General features: G+C 49.0%; 1 protein-coding gene and 1 long non-coding RNA gene across 2 annotated transcripts in view; one reads left to right on the top strand and one right to left on the bottom strand.

Moving 5' to 3' along the window:
• Window positions 1-11,221, bottom strand: part of LOC129700028 (uncharacterized) — a 36,276-nt gene extending 25,055 nt beyond the window's left edge. Inside the window, exon 1 of the long non-coding RNA XR_008723975.1 lies at window positions 10,927-11,221. This is a non-coding gene — a long non-coding RNA (uncharacterized LOC129700028). The remainder of the gene's footprint in view (window positions 1-10,926) is intronic.
• A 1,107-nt stretch (window positions 11,222-12,328) lies between these two features.
• The window catches only part of LOC129700026 (isthmin-2-like), a 30,090-nt gene continuing 20,156 nt past the window's right edge, over window positions 12,329-22,262 (top strand). Inside the window, exon 1 of the mRNA XM_055640177.1 lies at window positions 12,329-13,010. Within this exon, the coding sequence (XP_055496152.1) occupies window positions 12,864-13,010 (147 nt within the window). The 5' untranslated portion in view covers window positions 12,329-12,863. The remainder of the gene's footprint in view (window positions 13,011-22,262) is intronic.

The raw sequence follows: 22,262 nt of genomic DNA, 5'->3' as shown, positions 1-22,262 counted from the left end.
TTCCATCTAAAATTTCCTTCAAACCTTCCCATTCTTTAGAAACGACTGCTGATGCTGGTTTATACCAAAGATAGAGACACAGTGTTGGAGTAACTCTGTGGGTCACGCAGAATCTCTGGAGAAAAAAAGATGGGTGAAGCTTCTGGTGGTGACTCTTCTTCAGACTTCTTTTCTTTCCCCGGACTTGTATTCAATTTGGTAAATCGGCAAGTTAGATGAAAAATCATTGAGAACCTGATTCCGTTCCGCTCTGCAGCATGACGTGGCATGTTTCAGCATTTTCTGGTTACATTTCCCAATACAGTGTTGACTCTCATGTATGTGATTTCTTACAAGGGCCCTAACTGCAAGTATCTTCGGATCACCCCTTGTGTTGTGCATCTTCCTGCTCTCAGGGATATTGCTAAGGTACGAGGTGGGGCGGGGGATTCCCCTCACTCCACAAACAGGTAAAACCCCGTGGGTCAATTGTCAGCACCTCCACTGAAACCTTTCTGCGATTCCACAGAGTCATACAGCATGGAAACGGACCCATAAGCCCACTTGCCCACACCGACCAACATGTCCCATTGACACTAGCAGCACTGCTTGTGTAAGGCCCATATCCCTCTAAACCTGTCCTATTCACGTCCAAGTCTAAATGTTTCTTAAACATTGTGATAGTACCTGCCTCAACTACCTCCTCTGGCAGCTTGTTCCATACACCCACCTCCCTTGTGTGTAAAAAGAAAAGAAAAACAAAAAATTACCCCTCGAGTTCCTATTAAATCATTCCCCCCTTGCCTGTAACCTTTGTCCTCTGTTCTCGATTCCCCTTTACTCTGGGCCAGATATTCTGTGGCAACCTGATCTATTCCCCTCACGATCTGCAAGGTGACTTGGATAGGCTGGGTGAGTGGGCAAATGCATGGCAGATGCAGTATAATGTGGATAAATGTGAGATTATCCACTTTGGTGGCAAAAACAGGAAAGTAGACTATTATCTAAATGGTGGCCGATTAGGAAAAGGGGTGATGCAACGAGACCTGGTGTCATGGTACAACAGTCATTGAAATTAGGCATGCAGGTGCAGCAGGCAGTGAAGAAAGCGAATGGTATGTTAGCATTCATAGCAAAAGGATTCGAGTATAGGAGCAGGGAGGTTCTGTTGCAGTTGTACAGGGTATTGGTGAGACCACACCTGGAGTATTATGTACAGTTTTGGTCTCTAAATCTGAGGAAAGACATTCTTGCCATAGAGGGAGTACAGAGAAGGATCACTAGGTTCACTGATTCCTGGGATGTCAGGACTTTCATATGAAGAAAGACTGGATAGACTCGGCTTGTACTCGCTAGAATTTAGAAGATTGAGGGGGGATCTTATAGAAACTTACAAAATTCTTAAGGGGTTGGACAGGCTAGATGCAGGAAGATTGTTCCCGATGTTGGGGAAGTCCAGGACGAGGGGTTACAGTTTAAGGATAAAGGGGAAATCATTTAGGACCGAGATGAGAAAAACATTTTTCACACAGAGTGGTGAATCGCTGGAACTCTCTGCCACAGATGGTAGTTGAGGACAGTTCATTGGCTATATTTAAGAGGGAGTTAGATATGGCTAAAGGGATCAGGGGGTATGGAGAGAAGGCAGGTACAGGATACTGAGTTGGATGATCAACCATGATCATATTGAATGGCGGTGCAGGCTCGAAGGGCTGAATGGCCTACTCCTGCACCTATTTTCTATGTTCTGTGTTTCTATGATTTAGTGCACCTGTATAAAATCACTCATCCTTTTGCGCTCCAAGGAATAGTCCCTGCCTCTTCAACTGCTCCCTATAGCTCAGGGCCTTGACTCCTGGCAACATCCTCGTAAATCTTCTCTGCACCCGTTCCAGCTTGACAACATCTTTCCTATAACATGGTGCCCTAAACTGAACACAATACTCTCTAAATGATCTATAATAAATCTGGTGCTCTGTGAATCAAATATTAACCAAACGCACTGAGTCAGTGCAACTTCTATGAGTGAATATCTGATTATATTGTCATTGGCATTGTTGAAAGATTTATTAAAGTGTTTATAATTTCCGTAAACTCTTAAAACTCGAGCAGTCTAAGCATAGAATTTCACTGCATTGCTAGTGTTTACACTGTGTATATATGAATTAGTGTGCTTTATATGTAATGAAACCTGTCACTATCTCAATGAGTTACTGTTAAAATTGTTTTCATATAAACATTGTCCGTAAAAGGGATTCTGTTCCTAAAATTCTTTGTGGCTCAGATCCGTTACAATTGCAGAATTACGATCTTGCATCATATGGTACAACCAAGAGTAATATGCCCGCAATTTTATTAAAATGTATACAAATTGCTTAATTATTCATTGCAGAATCTAATTGTGAGAATACCTTTTTTTTTTTGAGTCCAAGTTCTACATTTGGTTTCTTTCCTCCTGCCATCAGGCTATTAAACACTACAACCTCCAAATAAGCTCTGAACTACATAGACTTGGGGGCATTGATTTGTATTTTTCTACCGGGGCAGGGGTGACCTGTATAAAAGGGACGGGTTGCACCTAAACTGGAAGGGGACCAACATCCTAAGGGGAAGGTTTGCTAATGCTACATGGGAGGATTTAAACTAGATTGGCAGGGGGGGTGAGATCTCATGCAGGACAGACGCACGTGACAGGCTAGAAGTTGGTATGGAGGGTGGTGTGGGAACGAGTAGTGGACAGAATAGGCAGGTGAAAGGTGAGGAGCGAGGAATGAGGGTTAATTTAAACTGCACGTATTTTAATGCAAGGCGCCTGACGGGTAGGAATTGGCCCCTTTTTGCCCTTCTGATTTCCTTTTTTAGTATACTCCTTAGTTCCCGAAACTCCTCCAGGGATGCACGATCCCAGCTGCCTATACCTGGCCAATGCATCCTTCTTGTTTTTGACTAGCATCTCTGTATTTACCGAGGAGAAAGACAGTAAGTCGGAGGAAATTGGAGCAGTCACTGGAAGTGTCATGAGAGCAGTCAGGGTTACCGTCGAAGAAGCACTGAAGGTACTGTCGTGTTTGAAGGTAGACAAATCTCCAGGGCCTGATCAGATATATCCAAGGACATTGTGGGAAACTAGAGAGGAAATTGCAGGAGCCCTGGTTGAAATTGACGAGTCATCCTTTACAGAGGAGGTGCCGGAAGACTGGAGGGTGGCAAATGTTGTACCTCTTTTCAAGAAAGGCTGCCGGGAAAATGCTGGGAACTATAGCTATGTGCTTAACATCTGTAGTTGGTAGGTTGCTGGAGAGTATTCTGAGGGATAGGATATACAGGCATTTGGATGGGCAAGGGCTGATTAGGGAAAGTCAGCATGGTTTTGTACGTGGGAGGTTGTATCTCACAAATCTGATTGATTTTTGTGAAGACATGGCCACAAATGTTGATGAGGGCAGAGCTGTAGATGTTGTGTACACGGACTTCAGTGAAGCGCTCGTCAAGGTTCCGCATGGTAGGCTGCTCTAGAACGGTAGATCGCATGGGATCCAAAGAGAGATAGCTGAATGGATAGCAAATTGACTTCATGGAAGGAAGCAGAGGGTGATGGTGGAAGGTTGCTTCTCAGACTGGAGGCCTGTGACTAGTGGCGTGCCACAGGGTTTGGTGCTGGGCCCGTTACTGTTTGTCATCTACATCAATGATTTGGATGAGAACATACAGTACAAGATTAGCAATTTTGCTGATGATACAAAAGTTAGTGGTTTTGCAGATGATGAAGAAGGCTGTGAAAGATTGCAGCAGGATCTGGATCGTTTGGCCAGGTGGGTGGAGGAATGCTTGATGGAATTTAATACAGAAAAGTGAGGTGTTGCATTTTGGGATGTCGATCACAGTGAATGGTAGATAGGCCTCTGGGTAGTGTTGTGGAGCAGAGGGATCTAGGAGTACAGGTGCATGATTCCTTAAATGTCAAGTCGCAGGTAGATAAGGTGGTCAAAAAGGCTTTTGGCACTTTGACCTTCACCAGTCACAGTATTGAGTATAGAAGTTGGGAGGTGACGTTGCAGTTGTATAAGATCGCATTTAGAATATTGTATTCAGTTCTGGGCACCATGTTATAGGGAAGATATTGTCAAGCTGGAAAGGCTTCAGAAAAGATTCATGAGGATGGTGTCAGGACTAGAGGGTGAGAGCAACACGGAGAGTATAATGCCAGTTTTTACCACGTTCCCAAAATCCAATGTCGATGGCCATTAATTATCGGAGATGATTTGGAGCCTTACGCACTCACGACACAAGACAGCAAAGATGAATCTTCCAGACATCGTTTCTTGTTTAATTAGTCATTTATTGATGTAATACGAAACTAAGAAGTATCATAACATAATTGCTGTTCATTCACGTCATATTCATTACATAAAAGCTTCTTATAAAGGTATGTGGTCTCATGGTAGAAAACTATATCCCCACATACTTGGACACAAACTAAAATGTCTAGTCTGCGGGAGACTCCTCTAACAAAATAGAGAACACACCCCTACTACAAATCCCACCTACACAAATACAGACATGATTTAAGCTTAATGGTTCCTACAGAGAGGTTGAGTAGGCTGGGTCTCTATTCCATGGAATGCAGGAGGATGAGGGGGAGGGTCTTATAGAGGTGTACAAAATCATGCGAGGAATAGATCGGGTAGATGCACAGAGTCTTTTACCCAGAGTAGGCGAATCAGGGCCAGAGGAAATGGGTTTAGAGGAGGTAGTTGGGGCTGGGTGCATGGATCGAACATGTTTGGAGGGCTATGGACCAAGCGCAGATAAGTGAGACATTGGGACATTGTAGGGCGAGTTTTGCCGAAGGGTCTGTCTCACTCTATGAGTCTATACCGGTCACGGGTAGAACATACAAACACCGTAAAGACAGCACCCGCAGTCAGGATCGAACCCGGGTCTCTGGCGCTGTTAGCACTGTAAGCCAGCTATTTTACTGCCGCGCCACCGTGCCGCCCTTCTGAAAGGTTGTTTCATCATGGTTTATGCACGAGTCTATTCTTCATTTAATTCTACATAGAAATGTCTTGTATCGTGGCTGTGATTTCAAATCTCATTCAAAGCAGGGTCTAGTTAGTGTTTTAACCGTATCACTCTATGACTAAATCAGGCCCTCGAGTAGCATCTGTGGGAAGAGTAATCGATTAAAGTTTCAGGTCCAAAACCCTTCTGCGCAACGTTTTCACAACAGTTCTGACCAGCGAGCAAGCTGGATATAAACCTAGAACTAGTGTGAACGGGAGATCGATGGTCTGGGTGGGCCGAAGGGCCTGTTTCCATGCTCTTATCTCTAAACGTGGCGCAGCGGTAGAGGTTCTTCCTCACAGCGCCAGAGACTCGGGTTCGATCCTGACTGCGGGTGCTGCGTCTGTGGAGTTAGTGTGATCTTCAGGTGCAAAATACTGCTGGAGGATCCCGGTGGGCCAGGCAGCATCTGTGGAGGTCGACGTTTCGGGTCCCATGTCACCCTGCAAGGTGCGACAGGTCCGTCTCCAGATGCTGCCTGACCCGCTGAGTTCCTCCGGCATTTTTACTTTCTCGCTCCAGATTCCGACCCCTCCAGTTTGTTTGGGGTCTGCTGCCTGCTCCTGATCTCAGGGCCCACTGTGAGTTTGCTTGTACGTAAATCACAAATCTGTACTACACATTCAGAAATGTTTGATGACAATCAAACCGCGCTATTAAATAATCTTGCAGGCAGCACCCGTAGTCGGGACCGAACCCGGGACTCTGGTGCAAGCACCAGAGTCCCGGGTTCGGTCCCGACTACGGGTGCTGCCTGTTCGAAGTTTGCACATTGTGACCCGCGTGGGTGTACACCGGGTGCTCCGGTTTCCTCCCACGCTCCAAAGGCGTGTAGGTTTGTAGGTTAATTGGTTTTGTATAAATGTAAATTGTCCCCAGTGTGTGTTGGGCAGTGTTAATGTGATGGGGGGGATGATCAAGGAATCGGTGGAGTGACGGACCTGTTTCCGCGCTGTATCTCTAAACGAAACGTTAAAATCGTAGCATGGTTTTGAGTGAAGAAGGCAAATGCGCCTATTTGATTTCGCCCTTCAAACACGCCAGTCCTAATCTACGCCTGATCCCCAGAAGATGAAACAAACTCCCACCTTCTCCATCTCAATCTGTCACTGGTCCTATCTTAAATCGAAGTTGTACATTAGATGGAATTGAGCGGATTAAACGGAACAATTTAACCTGACGGTTCAAGATCATCCTCCCCCGATGGACCCAACACTCCCTCGCCCACGTCCTCTGACAAAGTGATTCATCCAATACCTCCAGGCCGGCCCACTAACCCGGGACACTTGCCCTGGATACAAGCGAAATCCGTTCATACCGCCTAAACCTACACGACCTCGCAGTTGCCGAACCTTTATAGAAACATAGAAATTAGGTGCAGGAGTAGGCCATTCGGCCCTTCGAGCCTGCACCGCCATTCAATATGATCATGGCTGATCATCCACTCAGTATCCCGTACCTGCCTTCATACCCTCTGATCCCCTTAGCCACAAGGGCCACATCGAACTCCCTTTAAATGAACTGGCCTCGACTACCCTCTGCGGCAGAGAGTTCCAGAGATTCACCACTCTCTGTGTGAAAGGAGGAACTGCAGATGCTGCTTTAAACCGAAGATAGACATACAAAGCTGGAGTAACTCAGCGGGACGGGCAGCAGCTCTGGAGAGAGGAGTAATGGGCGACGTTTCGCTCTCTATCCCTCTCCCTCTCCCATTCCCACACTGACCTTTCTGTCCTGGGCATCCTCCACAGTCAGAGTGACTGAGGCCCAGCGCAAATTGGAGGAACAGCACCTCATATTTCGCTTGGGCAGCGGTATGAGAAATGAGTAGAAAAGAACTGCAGATTCTAGTTTAAATCGGTATGAATATTGACTTGTCTAACTTCAAGTAACCCTTGCTTTCCCTCTCTCTCCATCCCTCCCCCATCCTAGTTCTCCGACCCCTCTGACTGTCCATCTGAGTGAATGTTATCTCTTTACGCTTCGTTGTCAACTTCCCCTAATGATCTAATCCACAATTTTCCTTGAACTATGTCCCCTTTGATGCCTCGTTTTCACGCCTTGCCATTCTTTATCTCTGTGTGTATCTCTCTCCTGACTTTCAGTCTGAAGCAGGGTCTCGACCCGATACGTCGCCCATTCCTTCTCTCCAGAGATGCTCCACCTCCCGCTTTTTGTGTCCGTCATCAAACCATTTAGAGGAACGTTCTCCTGTTATGTTTGCGGTGTTTCTCGTTGACGCCACAAATTACGTTCCCAGAAACAGCGGGTTATTTCCCCAATCGATACGCAGACATTTCATCCCCAATCTCCCGAGATCGTCATAGTCACAGAGTGTGAAAACATGCCCTTCGTCTCAACTTGACCACTCCGACCAACATGTCCCACCTACACTGGTCCCACCTGCCCGCGTTTGGTCCATATCCCTGCAAACATGTCCTATCCAGGTATCTGCCTAAGTGTTAGGATAATCCCCGAACAACTACCTCCTCTGGTAGCTCGTTCCATACACCATACAGTTCCGTATAGCTTGTTCCATGAGCAATTAAGTGCTTTAGAGCGAGCGAGCTAGATAGAGTTCGTAAAGATAGCAGAGTCAGGGGATATGAGGAGAAGGCAGGAACGAGGTACTGATTGTGGATGATCAGCCATGATCACATTGAATGGTGGTGCTGGCTCGAAGGGCCGAATGGCCTACTCCTGCACCCATTGTCTATTGTCGATTAGTTTAGTTTAGATCGGTTTCCCCGCTCTCCGTCCGCTCCTTGCCCTCTCTGGCCCCAGACCAGAACCTCCACGGGCATCTCTGCCATCTCTCCCATCCAGTCCCAGTTCTTTACTGACACAAGGAGTTGCAGAAACAGCATGTGGAACAGTAGAAGCAAAGGACTGCAGACGCTGGTTTATACCAAAGAAGGTTTACACCGGAGACTGAAGAAGGGACCGACCCGAAAAGTCACCCATCCCTTTACTCCAGAGATGCTGCCTGCCCGACTGAGTTACTCCAGCGTTTTGTGTCTATCTTCAGCATCTGAAGAAGGGCCACGACCCGAAACATTACTTATCCATAGATGGACACGCAAAGCTGGAGTAACTCCGCGGGACAGGCAGCAGCATCTCTGGAGAGAAGGAATGGGTGACGTTTCGGGTCGAGACCCTTCTTTAGACTTATCCATGTTCTCCGGAGACGCTGTCCGACCCGCTGAGTTACTCCAGCACTCCGTTCTTTGTTGTTGATCCATCTAGTTTAGTTCAGTTTGGTTTAGTTTTGCTTAGTTTAGTTTAGTTTAGAGATACAGCGGGGAATCAGGCCCTTCGGGTACTGAACCGCGTACAGACGGCACCCGCAGTCAGGATCGAACCCGGGTCTCTGGCGCTGTTTAGCAGCAACTCCACCGCTGTTCATCCCTGTTACAACCCCAATCTTCTGTCCGTTTCTCAAAACCCGTAATATCGCCTCCCCCTAACTTTCCCGTAGGCATACAGCTTGTGAATTCTCTTCAATTGGCCCTTTCCTACCCCCCTACCCACCCCCCAACCCAACCTCCCCACTTTCCACTCCAAGCAGTAGCCTGCACCCCAACCCATCCGCCCCGAAACGTCGCCTATCCATTCCCCCATCAGATGCTGCCTGACCCGCTGAGTTACTCCAGCGCTTTGTGTTTCGCTTAAGATCTCAGCATCTGCAGCTCCCTTTGTGTATTAAGTCTTTCCCTTTGGTTCGAGTTTGGTCTCCACGCCTTGCACGTCTATCTTCCTGCAAATAAGCCATCGAGACATGGAGTGATAACCGTGTGGAAACAGGCACTTCGACCCAGCTTGCCAACACCCACCAACGTGCCCCACCCATCTACACTAGTCCCAGCTGCAGAAGTTCTTTACTGACTCAATGAACTGCAAACAAACAGCATCTGGAGCAGCAGCAGTCTGAAGAAGGGTCCCAACCCGAAACGCCACCGATTCCTTTTCCCCAGAGACGCTGCCTGGCCGACTGAGTTACTCCAGCATATCCCTCTAAACCTGTCCTATCCCATCTATGTACCAGTCTGAATACATAGAAATATATACATAGAAAATAGGTGCGGGAGTAGGCCATTCGGCCCTTCGAGCCTGCACCGCCATTCAATATGATCATGGCCGATCATCCAACTCAGTATCCCGTACCTGCCTTCTCTCCATACCCCCTGATCCCTTTAGCCACAAGGGCCACGTCTAACTCCCTCTTAAATATAGGCAATGAACTGGCCTCAACTACCTTCTGTGGCAGAGAATTCCACAGATTCACCACTCTCTGTGTAAAAATGTTTCTTGATTTTAAGCCTTTGCATTTAGACAATAGACAATAGGTGCAGGAGTAGGCCACCCGGCCCTTCAAAGCCAGCACCGCCATTCAATGTGATCATAGCTGATCCCCAATCAGTACCACGTTCCTGTTTAAGAAGGAACTGCAGATGCTGGAGGCATTTAAGACCCCGTTCCTGCCTTCTCCCCATATCCCCTGACTCCGCTATATTTAAGAGCCCTATCGAGCTCTCTCTTGAAAGTATCCAGAGAACAGGCCTCCACCGCCCTCTGAGGCAGAGAATTCCACAGACTCACAACTCTCTGTGTAAAAAAGTGTTTCCTCGCCTCCGTTCTAAATGGCTTACTCCTTATTCTTAAATGTCTACTGTTGCTCGGGGAATGTTTGGTTCAGTTTATCTTATTGTCACGTGTACCGAGGTACAGTGAAAAGCTTTTGTTGCGCGCTAACCAGTCAGTAGACAGACAATACATAGTAACAATCGAGCCATAAATGGTGTGTAAATGGTGAAGGGAACAACGCTGTGTGCAAGATAGTGTTTAAAATCATGAGAGGAATCGATCGGGTAGATGCACAATCTCTTGCCCAGAGTAGGCGAATCGAGGACCAGATTGCATAGGTTTAAGGTGAAGGGGAAAAGATTTAATATGGATCTGATTAAATACTGTCAGTAGTAAACCCGATCAAAAACATCATCAGGACGTCTATTAAACACCAGAGATCACAATAAACACCCAGCTGAGACTTATTACAGGTCTAGTGGAAAGACACAAAGCGCTGGAGCAACTCAGCGGGTCAGGCAGCATCGCTGGAGAACATGGACAGGTGAGGTTTCGGGTCGGGACTCTTCTTCAGCGCTGAGTTCCTCCCGCATGTTGTGTCTTTCCAATGCAGATTAGCGTCTGCGATTCCTTGCTCCTGCATTACGGGGTCTATCTCGATTCCCGATAACGAGCCGGGGTCGCGGACGCCCCGTCTCCCGGTGTCGGTGTCACATTCCCGTCTAGTGTGTCTCCAAAGTCTAAAACCCATCCTCCAGAGTCCTCAGCCAAGGGCGCTCGTAAACAAGCCCTTAACTCCACACCGGAGACAGAGGCTGGGAGGTGTACAAAACCATGAGACGAATAGACAGGGAAATAGACAGAGTCCAGGGTAATTTATGTCCTTTGCCCACAGAGGGGATTCGAGGACCAGAGGGCATAGGTTCAAGGTGAGGGGAGAAAGATCTAACAGGAATCTGAGTGAGGCGTAATATTTTAGCACAGAGGGTTGGTGGGTGTATGGAACAAGCTGCCAGAGGTGGTAGTTGAGGTTGGGACTATCCCTACATTTAAGACACATTTAGACAGGTACATGGATAGGGCAGGTTTGGAGGGATATGGACCAGACGCAGGCAGATGGGACTAGTTTCGATAGGACATTTTGGCCGGTGTGGGCATTTGAGCCGAAGGGCCTGTTTCCACACTGTGACTCGATAAAGCCAATGAGTATACGATCTAAGATAGTCCGAGGGTCTCCAATGAGGTAGGTAGTAGTTCAGGAATGCTCTGTGGTTGGTGATGGGATGGTTCAGTTACCTGAGTGTTCAAATGTAGGCACCGTTTTCGCAGTGGAAGCTCCCAGACTGTGCAGCGGGCGATTGTCGTGTTGGCTGGGGCCCGGGCAGTATTCTCCTGTTCTCCATTGACCTCAGTCTGAAGAAGGCTCTCGACCCGAAACGCCACCCGTTCCTTCTCTCCAGAGATGCTGCCTGTCCCGCTGAGTTGCTCCAAGCAACTGGTGTCTATCTTCAAAGGACTGACCACCGGGCTGGATGTCGCGGCTGGCGTGTTGCCTTTCACAGACCGAACTGTCCAATTAATGGTAACAGATGGGCACCGAGGGAAGTCCCCCCCCCCTCCCCCCCTCTGTTTATCTGCCCTTTCTTTAACCTTTGTGCCTCTATCTCGCGAGCCATCCCAGACTGCCCATCTCTGCTCCCCCTCGTGTTTAATAACTACATTTCCCTAACAATTATTATCTTTGTTAGTTATAGGAGCAAAATTAGGCCATTCGGCCCATCAAGACTACTCCGCCATTCAATCGCGGCTGATCTATCTCTCCCTCTCAACCACATTCTCTTGCCTTCTCCCCATAACCTCCTGCCACCCGCACTAATCAGGAATGTATCTATCACTGCCCCTAGTCTTCCCCTTTTGACAGTTGTTTTGTTTTATTGGAGACGCGGGAGACAGCGGATGCTGGAATACTGAGCAAAACACGAAGTGCTGGAGGAACTCGGTGCATTTGTGTTTAAGAAGGAACTGCAGATGCTGGAAAATCGAAGGTACACAAAAATGCTGGAGAAACTCAGCGGGTGCGGCAGCATCTATGGAGCGAAGGAAATAAGCAACGTTTCGGGCCGAAACCCTTCTTCAGACTGAAAAAGACACCCACTTTCATTTCTCTGCACAACTTGTATGTGTATGTGACAAATAAAGTTCACTTGACTTGACCTGAAGAAGGGTCTCGACCCGAAACGTTGCCCATTCCTTCTCTCCAGAGATGTTGCCTGTCCCGCTGAGTTGCTCCAGCTTTTTGTGTCTATCTCTCCCCCTCCACCCTCGCTTCTTCCCACCCCTGCCCTCTCTCCCACCCACACCAACGCTCCCCGCTTCTCGACGCTACCTGAGCTGGGTTTAACTTGCAATCCCAACCAGCCGCCTCCTTTGTTGACCTTAAAGCCTCGCCCTGCCTTTTGTTCCCACTCCCCTCTCTTCATTCCGCGTCCCAGATGTCCACGGCTCCCCCACGCTGCCTCCCGATTTATCTCTACACAAACTTGCCATCATTTTCCGTCCAGCCCTAAACCCGGGGATAATCACCTCTTCTCTCTCCCTGACCAGCCCCCTCCTCTCCTCTCCCCTCCCCTCCCCTGACCTCTCCCCTTCCCCTCGCCTTCTCGCTCCTTAAATCGTTTAAGTCTCTCTTCCCCGCCCACACGCCACTAAAGCCTTTGACGTCTCGTTGATCGGGGGCTTCTATTTATCAGCGTGTCTGGAGGCGAGGGGGTTGTCAGCTCAGCGTTTGCCGGCGCCAGAGAGAGCGAGAGAGCGAGGAAGGAGGGAGGAACGGGCGCCGGGACTCGCTGTGTTGTGTGTGTGTGTGTTTCAGTCTACAAACTCTGCGCGTTGCTGACCGCCCGCCCGCCCGCCCGCCGGCCCAGCAGCCGCTTCTCTGCCTCTGTGAGCGGACACAGTCTACTGGGAGATATGGTTTGTGACTGAGGGAGAGAGGGAGACACAGACACTGACACAGAGAGAGAGAGAGAGGTTTGAGACGGACGAGGGAAAGGAGTGACCGTGTCGAGAAGAACTCCCGAAGAATCAACTCGGTGGGAAGCGTCGACCAAACCCCACATCCAGCAGCGGTCGGTGGGGACAGAGTTGGCGGCTCCTCCCGGTGTGAACACAGCGCACACAAGAGGGCAGACGGACATCCACGCTCGCAGGGCAAGGCAAGGCAAGGCAAGGCAATGCGGCTGGCCAGAGACTCAGCCCGCTTGCCTTTCCTCTTGTCCCTCGCCGCTCTGCTGGCGTCGCTGAGAGCGGTCCCGACCGGCAAACACGGCGGCAGCGGACATAGAGATGGAGAGGGTGCGACGCGGGATGCCGGGCCACAGGTTTGTGACTTTAACGCCACGACACTCACTCGCCCGAGTGGCCGCAGTGTGTGCCCGTTAGATGGAACAGTTACAGACGTTGGTTGGCACGGGTCAGGGTTCTGCGCTGGGCTGGGTGGAGCGTGTTTGACTGAACAAAACACATCAAATGCTGGAGTGACTCAGCGGGACAGGCAGCTTCTCTGGAGAGAAGGAATGGGCGACCCTTCATCAGACGAAACGTCGCTTGTCCATCTCCCTCCACAGATGCTGCCTGGCCCGTTGAATTCTTCCAGCACTTTTTGTTGAGATCAAAATTCCAGCGTCTGCAGTTCCTTGAGTCTGGGCGTGTTTACATCGGGCTGTGGGTCAGTTATCCCGGGTCAAACTCAACCCCAGGGCCAGTTGTATTGTAACCGGGTGTCCTGAAATTGGCCGGGACCTTACAATCCCCTTCTGCAGAGCTTAACATCAGAGGATGAAGGGGTGATCTTATAGAGGTGTACAAAATCACGAGATGGATTGATAGATACATAGAGATAAGGTGCAGGAGTAGGCCATTCGGCCCTTCGAGCCAGCACCGCCATTCAATGTGATCATGGCTGATCATCCCCAATCAGTACCCCGTTCCTGCCTTCTCCCCATATCCCCTGACTCCGCTATCTTTAAAAGCCCTATCTAGCTCTCTCTTACTTGTCCCGTTTGCCCGCGTTTGGTCCATATCCCTCCAAACCTGTCCTATCCATGTACCTGTCTAGGGATAGTCCCTGCCTCAACTACCTCCTCTGGCAGCTTGGTCCATACACCCACCACCCTCTGTGTGAAAGATTTACCCCTCAGATTCCTGTTAAATCTTTCCCCTCTCACCTTGAACCTACGCTCTGTGGTTCTCGAACAATCTCTGTGGGCAAAGGACATACATGACCCTGGTCTATTTCCCTGCCTGTTCGTCTCATGGTTTTGTACACCTCCCAGCCTCTGTCCCCAGTGTGGAGTTAAGGGCTTGTTTACGGGCGCCCTTGGCTGAGGACTCTGGAGGATGGGTTTTAGACTTTGGAGACACACTAGACGGGAATGTGACGCCGACACCGGGAGATGGGGCGTCCGCGACCCCGGCTCGTTATCGGGAATCGAGATAGACCCCGTAATGCAGGAGCAAGGAATCGCAGACGCTAATCTGCATTGGAAAGACACAACATGCGGGAGGAACTCAGCGCTGAAGAAGAGTCGCGACCCGAAACATCACCTGTCCATGTTCTCCAGCGATGCTGCCTGACCCGCTGCGTTGCTCCAGCGCTTTGTGTCTTAATCGACTCTAATGATGCTTCATGGATCTCCGACGGTGCTCAATGGGATTCCTGGTGGCGTTTAATGAGGGTCTCTGATGGTATGTAATGGGATCTCTGGTGTGTAATCGGATCCCTGGTGATGTTTCATAGAGTTTCTGGGGGTTTTTAATAGGATCTCGTGGTGTGTATCGGGTCTCTAATGGTGTCTGGTGGGAACTCTGATGGCGTTTACTGGAGTCCCTGGCGGCATTTAATAGTCTCTGCTGGTGTTTTAATGGGGTTTCGGTGGTGTTTAATCGCGCCATTGTCGGTGTTGGGGTCCCACCTGCCATCGCTCCCTACCCGCCTCGCTACATTTGAGTAGATAGGTACACAAATCTGTAGTAACTCAGCGGGACTCCTTAGACAGAGGGTAGTTAATGTGTGGAACTCATTGCCACAGAGGGCTGTGGAGCCAGGTCTGTGGATATTGTTAAGGCAGAGATAGACAAATTCCTGATTAGAACGGGTGTCAAGGATTATGGGGAGAAGGCAAGAACATGGGATTAGGATGCAGAGATAGATCAGCCATGATTGAATGGTGGAGTAGACTCGACGGGCCGAATGGCCTAATTCGACTCGTATAACTTGCGGGACAAGCAGAGTCACTGGAGCGAAGGTGTGGGTGACGTTTCTAGTCGAGACCCTTCTTCAGACTCGGTGCTTTTGAGAGCAGGTTGTCACCCGTTCCTTCTGTCCGGAGATGCTGCCTGTCCCGCTGAGTTAGTTACTCCATCCAGCATTTAGTGTGTATGTCGAGTGTTGGGATGTCAGTGTGAGCGCAGCGATGCGTGGCCCGGGGTCGAGCTTGTGTGGCTCTGAGATGCCGCCAGCTCTCGCCAGGGTATTGATTACACTGAGCTTGGGGAGTCAACGTGAGTTTGCAAGTGTGTTTTTCCTGGCTGTCTGATGTACGACGACATGGGGCGAGGGAGGAGCCGAGGTTGCAGTGTTTTACCGCCCGGTACTAGCGCCTTATGCTGGAAAATACAATGATGTTGAACTTCGAGCCACAGGGGAATATACATAGAGTGATACAGTGTGGAAACAGGCCCTTCGGCCCAACTTGCCCACACCGGCCAACATGTCCCAGCTACACTAGTCCCACCTGACTGTGTTTGACCCATATCCCTCCAAACCTGTCCTATCCATGTACCCGTCTAACTGTTTCTTAAACGTTGGGATAATCCCAGCCTCAACTACCTCCTCTGGCAGCTTGTTCCATACACCCACCCACCACGCTTTGTTTTTAAAAGTTACCCCTCAGATTCCTATTAAACCATTTCCCCTTCACCTTGAACCTATGTCCTCTGGTCGTCGATTCCCCTACTCTGGGCAAGATACAGTTCAAAGTTAAACCTTAATGTGGAGGGACATCTTGCATTTATGTGGCGCCATTTCGGACTTCACGATGCCCCTAAGCCCGCCACTGCCACAAGAATGATCACTATTGTTGACGTGACAGCCAACTTGTGCTCAGCAAGATAGACAAACAATGCTGGAGTAACTCGGCGGGTCAGACAGCATCTCTAGAGAAAAGGAATAGGTGACATTTCGGGTCGAGATCCTTCATCAGACTCTGACCAATCACACAAACCAACCTCCCTTCCATTGACTCCATCTACACCTCACGCTGCCTCGGCAAGGCCAGCAACTTAATCAAGGACCAGTCGCACCCTGGCCACTCCCTCTTCTCCCCTCTCCCATCGGGCAAGAGGTACAGAAGTGTGAAAATGGCACCACTGTGTCATCCAGATTCAGGGACAGTTTCTTCCCAGCTGTTATCAGGCAACTGAATCATCCTACCACAACCAGAGGGCAGTGCTGAACTATTATCTACCTCATTGGTGACCCTTGGACTATCCTTGATCGGACTTTGCTGGCTTTACCTTGCACTAAACGTTATTCCCTTATCATGTATCAATACAACGTTAATGGATTGATTGTAATCATGTATTGTCTTTCCACTGAGTGGTTAGCATGCAACAAAAGCTTTTCACTGTACCTCGGTACATGTGACAGTAAAATAAACTTAATGAAGAATCTCAACCCGAAACATCACCTATTGGTTTTTCTCCAGAGATGCTGCCTGACCCACTGAGTTACTCCAGCTTTTTGTGTCTATCTTCAGTGTAAACCAGCACCTGCAGTTCCTTCCTACACATTTAAGAACGGCAAGATTCCTGACAAACAGCAAGGACGTAAGTGATCACAACAATCACTCTTTCAGGTCTCAGTTTAGAGATACAGCGTGGAAACAGGTCCGGCCTGCACCGACCAACCCTGACCAACTAATTATATCCCACACACAAGGAGGGGCAATTTTACAGAGGTCAAATCAAACCTAAAAACCTGCACGTCTTTGGGATGTGGGATGAAACCGGAGCACCCAGAGTGAGAACGTGTGAACTCCACGCAGACAGCACCCAAGGTCAAGATTGAAGAATTGAACCACGGTCTCTGGCACTGTGAGGCAGCAGCTCTACCGCTGTCACCCAGTAAATATTGGTTAGGACAAGAAAAACGATGACTTTCTCCAGATAGAGCCATGGGGTTTCAGTAGTTTCCTGGGTGGGAATTTGCTTCTGTCTTCTCAACAAAAGTAACCTGCATTAATTGAGCAGCAATGGGAATATAAGGATCTGCAGATGCTGGAGTCCTGGGCAAAACACAAGGTGCTGGAGTAACTCAGTGGCTCAGGCAGCATCTCTGGAGAACATGGATAAGTGACGTTTTGGACCGAGGCTCTTCTGCAGACTATTAGTAGGGGGAGAAGAAGAAGATAGCTGGTAAAGGGGAAAGGCAGGACAAAGCATGGCAGGAAGCAGGTGGACAGGTGAGGGGTGAGTTTGATAGGCAGATGGTCGGAACAAAGGTGTAGGAATGGACTGCAGATGTTGTTTTACACTGAAGGTAGACACAAAAATGCTGGAGTGAATCGGTCTGCAGAAGTGTTCCGACCCAAAAACGTCACCTATTCCTGTTCTCCCGAGATGCTATCTGACCCGCTAAGTTACGCCAACACTTTGTGTCTCTCTATGGTTGGAACAAAGGCGAGAGATAAGAGCAGAAGGTATGATGTTCCTTCAGCACTTTGTTTGTTTTGCTCCAGATTCCAGCGCCTGCATTCTCTTTTGGCCTCCCTCCTCCTCAGTTATGCCCTCAGATAACGTATGCGGGAAGCAACTGCGGATGCTGGCTGACGCCAAAGATAGTCACCAAACTCTGGAGTAACTCTGCAGGTCAGGCAGCATCTCTGGAGAGAAACCCACCCCTTCTCTCAGGTCCCGCTGAATGTAGTTTAGTTTAATTTAGTTTTAGAGCAACGGTTCCCAACCTGGGGTAAATTTATTCACCTACTCAGTGGGTAAATTTGTTGATTCTGGATTTATACATGTTTTTTTTCATTGACTTGACTGTGTTTGGTTCTGGTATACCGGTATCTGGTCATCATTAGTTGTTCATAAATATGTGAAATGACATTGTTGCCAGGGGTAAACGGGACAACAAAAGGTTGGGAACCCTTGGTTTAAAGAAGCAGCGAGTCTGTGCCGACCAGCGATCCCCGCACACTAACACCACCCAACACACACTAGGTACAAGTTACACAAACACCAAACCAATTAACCTACAAACCTGGTTACACAAAAAAGCTGGAGAAACTCAGCAGGTGCAGCAGCATCTATGGAGCGAAGGAAATAGGCGACGTTTCGGGCCGAAACCCTTCTTCTAACCTACAAACCTGTACGTCTTTGGAGTTACTCCAGCATTTTGTATCTCCCCTCAGAATCGGGGGGGGGGGGGGGGACATATTTATTTGGTGACCGCGCACACACACACACGCGGCTTCAATCGTGGGCCCTGTGGACGGTAACATCGGGAGCTGACCTGGTTGGTGACCGACTCCGAACTCCAGCAACAGCAGCTTCGTCCGCCCCCAAATCGTGGGGCTTGAATCGGCCCGTTCGTGGGGCCTTTCATCGCCCGGTACGGCTTAAAACCGGCCGCGGGATTTTGCATCTCCCGGCGGGAGCTTCAACATCGGGAGCCTCGATGCAGCAATTTGACCGCGGGGTGATGGAAAATCCCGCAGCCGATTTTAAGCCGCTCCGGGCGATGAAAGGCCCCGCGAACTGGCCGATTCAAGCTCCGCTCTATGATCTTTGCTGCACCAGGTCGTCTCCCTCCTCCAATCACCGCACTCTATCCTCAGCCCCACCCCTCTACTTCCACCCTCCTCCAATCATCGCGCTGAATCATCATGTCCAGCCTGCTGACCAACGTCTCTCACGTCCAATCGGCGCCTTCGATCATCAGTCCCACCCCCTATGTCTCGCGGAAAGCGGAGATTTTTAATAGATTTTCTTTTCAGAGGATTTTAAAATCCGGATTACAAAACATGGGGGTCATTGTCCCCGCCTCTCAAATCATGGAGGGGACATGCCCCCCGTCCCCCCCGTCCCAACCCCGGGATTTCCACCCATGCCTCAGATGAAGTGCCTCGAATACATGGCTGACTTGCAGTGGGTGCCCTCTGCTGCCCACGGTGGCTCGGAGCGTACTGCAAGATTGCACCGCCCTCCCTTCCCGGAAATCACCCGTTCCAACGTCTTCTTCGTTGGATGTGATCAGTGCATTCCTGATGGTTTGTCACTGCACTGAGTCGGTGCAAAAGAATGTTAATTCTTGCTCATCTCCGCTGGATACCACAAAAGGATACAGAAAGAAAAATATAACTCTACATGTGGGACAATGAGTGAGAACAACAACATGTGCCTTGTGGTTTTGGAAGGCTCGCCGCTATATGAGTGGAATTTGCTGAATTATTCTTGGCAGTGGCATGGTTCTAAGATCTCTCGAACATAACTCTTGCTCTCTTTTGTTGTTCTTCCAAAGGTATTTCTCTGAAGTGCATCAACATTTCCCTCTTTAATCAGTTTTCTGGCGGTCATTGAGATGTAGCACAGAAACAGGCCCATCGGCCCATCTCATTCATGTGATAGGAGCAGAATTAGGCCACTCAGCCCATCGAGTTTGCCATTCATTCATGGCTGATCTATCGCTCCCTCCTAACCCCATTCTCCTGCCTACTCCTCATAACCCCAGACATCCGTACCAATCAAGAATCTATCTATCTCTGCTTTAAAAAGTATCCATTAATGGCCTCCATATCCTTCTGTGGCATGAATTTCACAGATTCACCACCCTCCGACTAAAGAAATGTCTCCACATCTCCTTCCTAAAGGGACGTCCTTTAATTCTGAGGCTATTACCTCTGAATTAAGACTCTTCCACGAGTGGCAACATCCTCTCCACATCCACTCTAACCAGGTCTTTTACTATTTGATAAGTTTCAATGAGGTCCCCCCCATCCTTCTAAACTCCAGTGAGTAGAGGCCCAGTGCTGTTAAATGCTCAACATATGTTAACCCACTCAATCTTGGGATCAGTCTCGTAAATCTCCTCTTGACCCTCTCCAGGGCCGGCATTCCATGCTGACCAGGGTGCCGTATCTAAGCCTAACTCATTGGCCTGCATTTGACCCATATCCCTACAAACCTTTCCTATGCTTGCCCCTAACCAAATATATTTTTAAGACAGAAGATAGACACAAAATGCTGGAGTAACTCAGCGGATCAGGCAGCATCTCTGGAGAAAAGGAATCTGTAATGTTTCAGGTGGAGACCCTTATAGTCATAGAGTGATACAGCATGGGAATAGGCCCTTTGGCCCAAATTGCCCACTCCCGCCAACATGTCCCAGCTACACTAGTCCCACCTGCCTGCGTTTGGCCCATATCACTCTGAACCTATCCTATCCATGCACCTGTCTAAATGTTTCATAAATGTTGGGATAGTCCCTGCATCAGCTACCTCCTCTGACAGCTTGTTCCATACACCCATCACCCTTGGTGTGAAAAAATGACCCCTCAGATTCCTATCAAATGTTTTCCCCTTCACCTTCGACTGATGTCCTCTGGTCCTTGAGAGGACCCTTCTTCAGGCATCTTTTAAGACAGATAGGATTGGCACATAAGAGGCCTTTACATCGGCACGTGGATGTGAAGGACGTGAAGCACGTGAAAGACAGAGATGAATTTAACCTGGCATCATTGTCCGGCAGGGACATCGTGGGCTGAAGGGCCTGTTCCTGTGCTGTACTGCGCTGTATTCTATGTGAAATGTTGCCATTGTACCTGTCCCAATTACTTCCTCCTTGAACACCTCAGCCTGACCCTTCTCTGAAACGGGCTACGAGGATGAGGCCATTCTGCCCTTCAAACGTGTCCTGTCGTTCACATGGACTGGCAGATGTATCCCTGAACCTTGCCTCCCCCCCCCACCCCCGCCCACCGTCTATCGATCAGACTCTCTCAGTTGACGCTCTCCGGGAGACTCGGCCAGGGTTGGATATTTGGACATTCAGGAAATGAATAGGTGTGTAGGAAGGGACTGCAGGTGCTGGTTTACACCGAAGATAGACATCAAAATGCTGGAGTAACTCAGGCAGTCCCTGGAGAGAAGGACTAGTGGTGACTAGTGGCGCGCATCAGGGTTCGATGCTGGGCCCGTTACTGTTTGTCATCCATATCAACGATCTGGATGAGAACATGCATGGCAAGAATAGCAAGTTTGCGGATGATACCAAAGTGGGTGGTTTTGCAGATAGTGAAGATGGTTGTGAAAAATTGCGGCAGGACCTTGGTCGATTGGCCCCGGTGGGCTGAGGAACGGTCGATGGAATTTAATACAGACAAGTATGAGGTGCGGCATTTTGGGACGTCTAACAAGGGCAGGACCTACACGGTGAACTGTCGGCCTCTGGGTAGTGTTGTAGAGCAGAGGGATCTAGGAGTGAAGGTGCATGGTTCCTTGTAAGTGGTGTTGCAGGTAGATCATTTGCTCATCAGCCAGAGTATTGAGTATAGAAGTTGGGAGGTCATGTCGCCATTGTATGAGACATTAGTGAGGCCGCATTTAGAGTATCATGTTCAGTCCTGGGCACCGTGTTATAGGAAAGATGTTGTCGAGCTGGAAAGGATACAGAGAAGATTTACGAGGATGTTGCCAGGACTAGAGGGTGTGAGCTATAAGGAGAGGATGAGTATTTATTCCATGGAGCGCAGGAGGATGAGGGGGAATCTTATTGAGGTGTATAAAATCATGAGAGGAATAGATCGGGCAGATGCACAGAGTCTCTCGCCCAGAGTAGGTGAATCGAGAACCAGAGGACACAGGTTTAAGGTGAAGGGGAAAAGATTTAATAGGAATCTGAGGGGCAACTTTTTCACACTAATGGTGGTGGATGTATATGGAACAAGCTGCCAGAAGAGGTAGATGAAGCTGGGACTATCCCAACGTTTAAGAAACAGTTAGACAGTGGATAGGACAGGTTTAGAGGGATATGGACCAAATGCGGGCAGGTGGGACTCGTGTAGCTGGGTCATGTTGGCCGGGATGGGCAAGTTGGGCCGAAGGGCCTGTCTCCACGCTGTATCACTCTATGACTCTAAGGAATGGGTGACGTTTCGGGTCGAATCCCTTAGTCCGTAATGAATGAATAGGACTGTTCGGTGAACTTTGTGGGCACCAGAAATGTGGCGAATCTTTGTGTACTGCCTAGGTGAGCTCTGCTCTGCGATTCTACCAGGTTGAATGCAAAACAAAGTACTTCACTGTAGCCTGTACATGTGACAATGAAGCATCATGAATCATTGAATCACATTTAGGAAATGAAGGGATGCGGGGTGGGTGTAGGAAACTAGGTCTGAGGTCAAAGATTAACCGTGATGTTATGTTCATGATTATTAGTGCTAGGAGCAGATTTAGGCCATTCAGCCCATCAAGTCTACTCCGCCATTCAATCATGGCTGATCTATCCTTCCCTCTCAACCCAATTCTCCAGCTTTTTGTGTTTATCTTTGGTTCAAACCAGTATCTGCAGT

Source organism: Leucoraja erinacea, chromosome 9 (genome assembly GCF_028641065.1).
Source record: "Leucoraja erinacea ecotype New England chromosome 9, Leri_hhj_1, whole genome shotgun sequence".
Lineage (NCBI taxonomy): Eukaryota > Metazoa > Chordata > Chondrichthyes > Rajiformes > Rajidae > Leucoraja > Leucoraja erinaceus.
The sequence above is the reverse complement of the archived record's forward strand: the minus strand, read 5'-3'. Positions and strand labels throughout refer to the sequence as shown.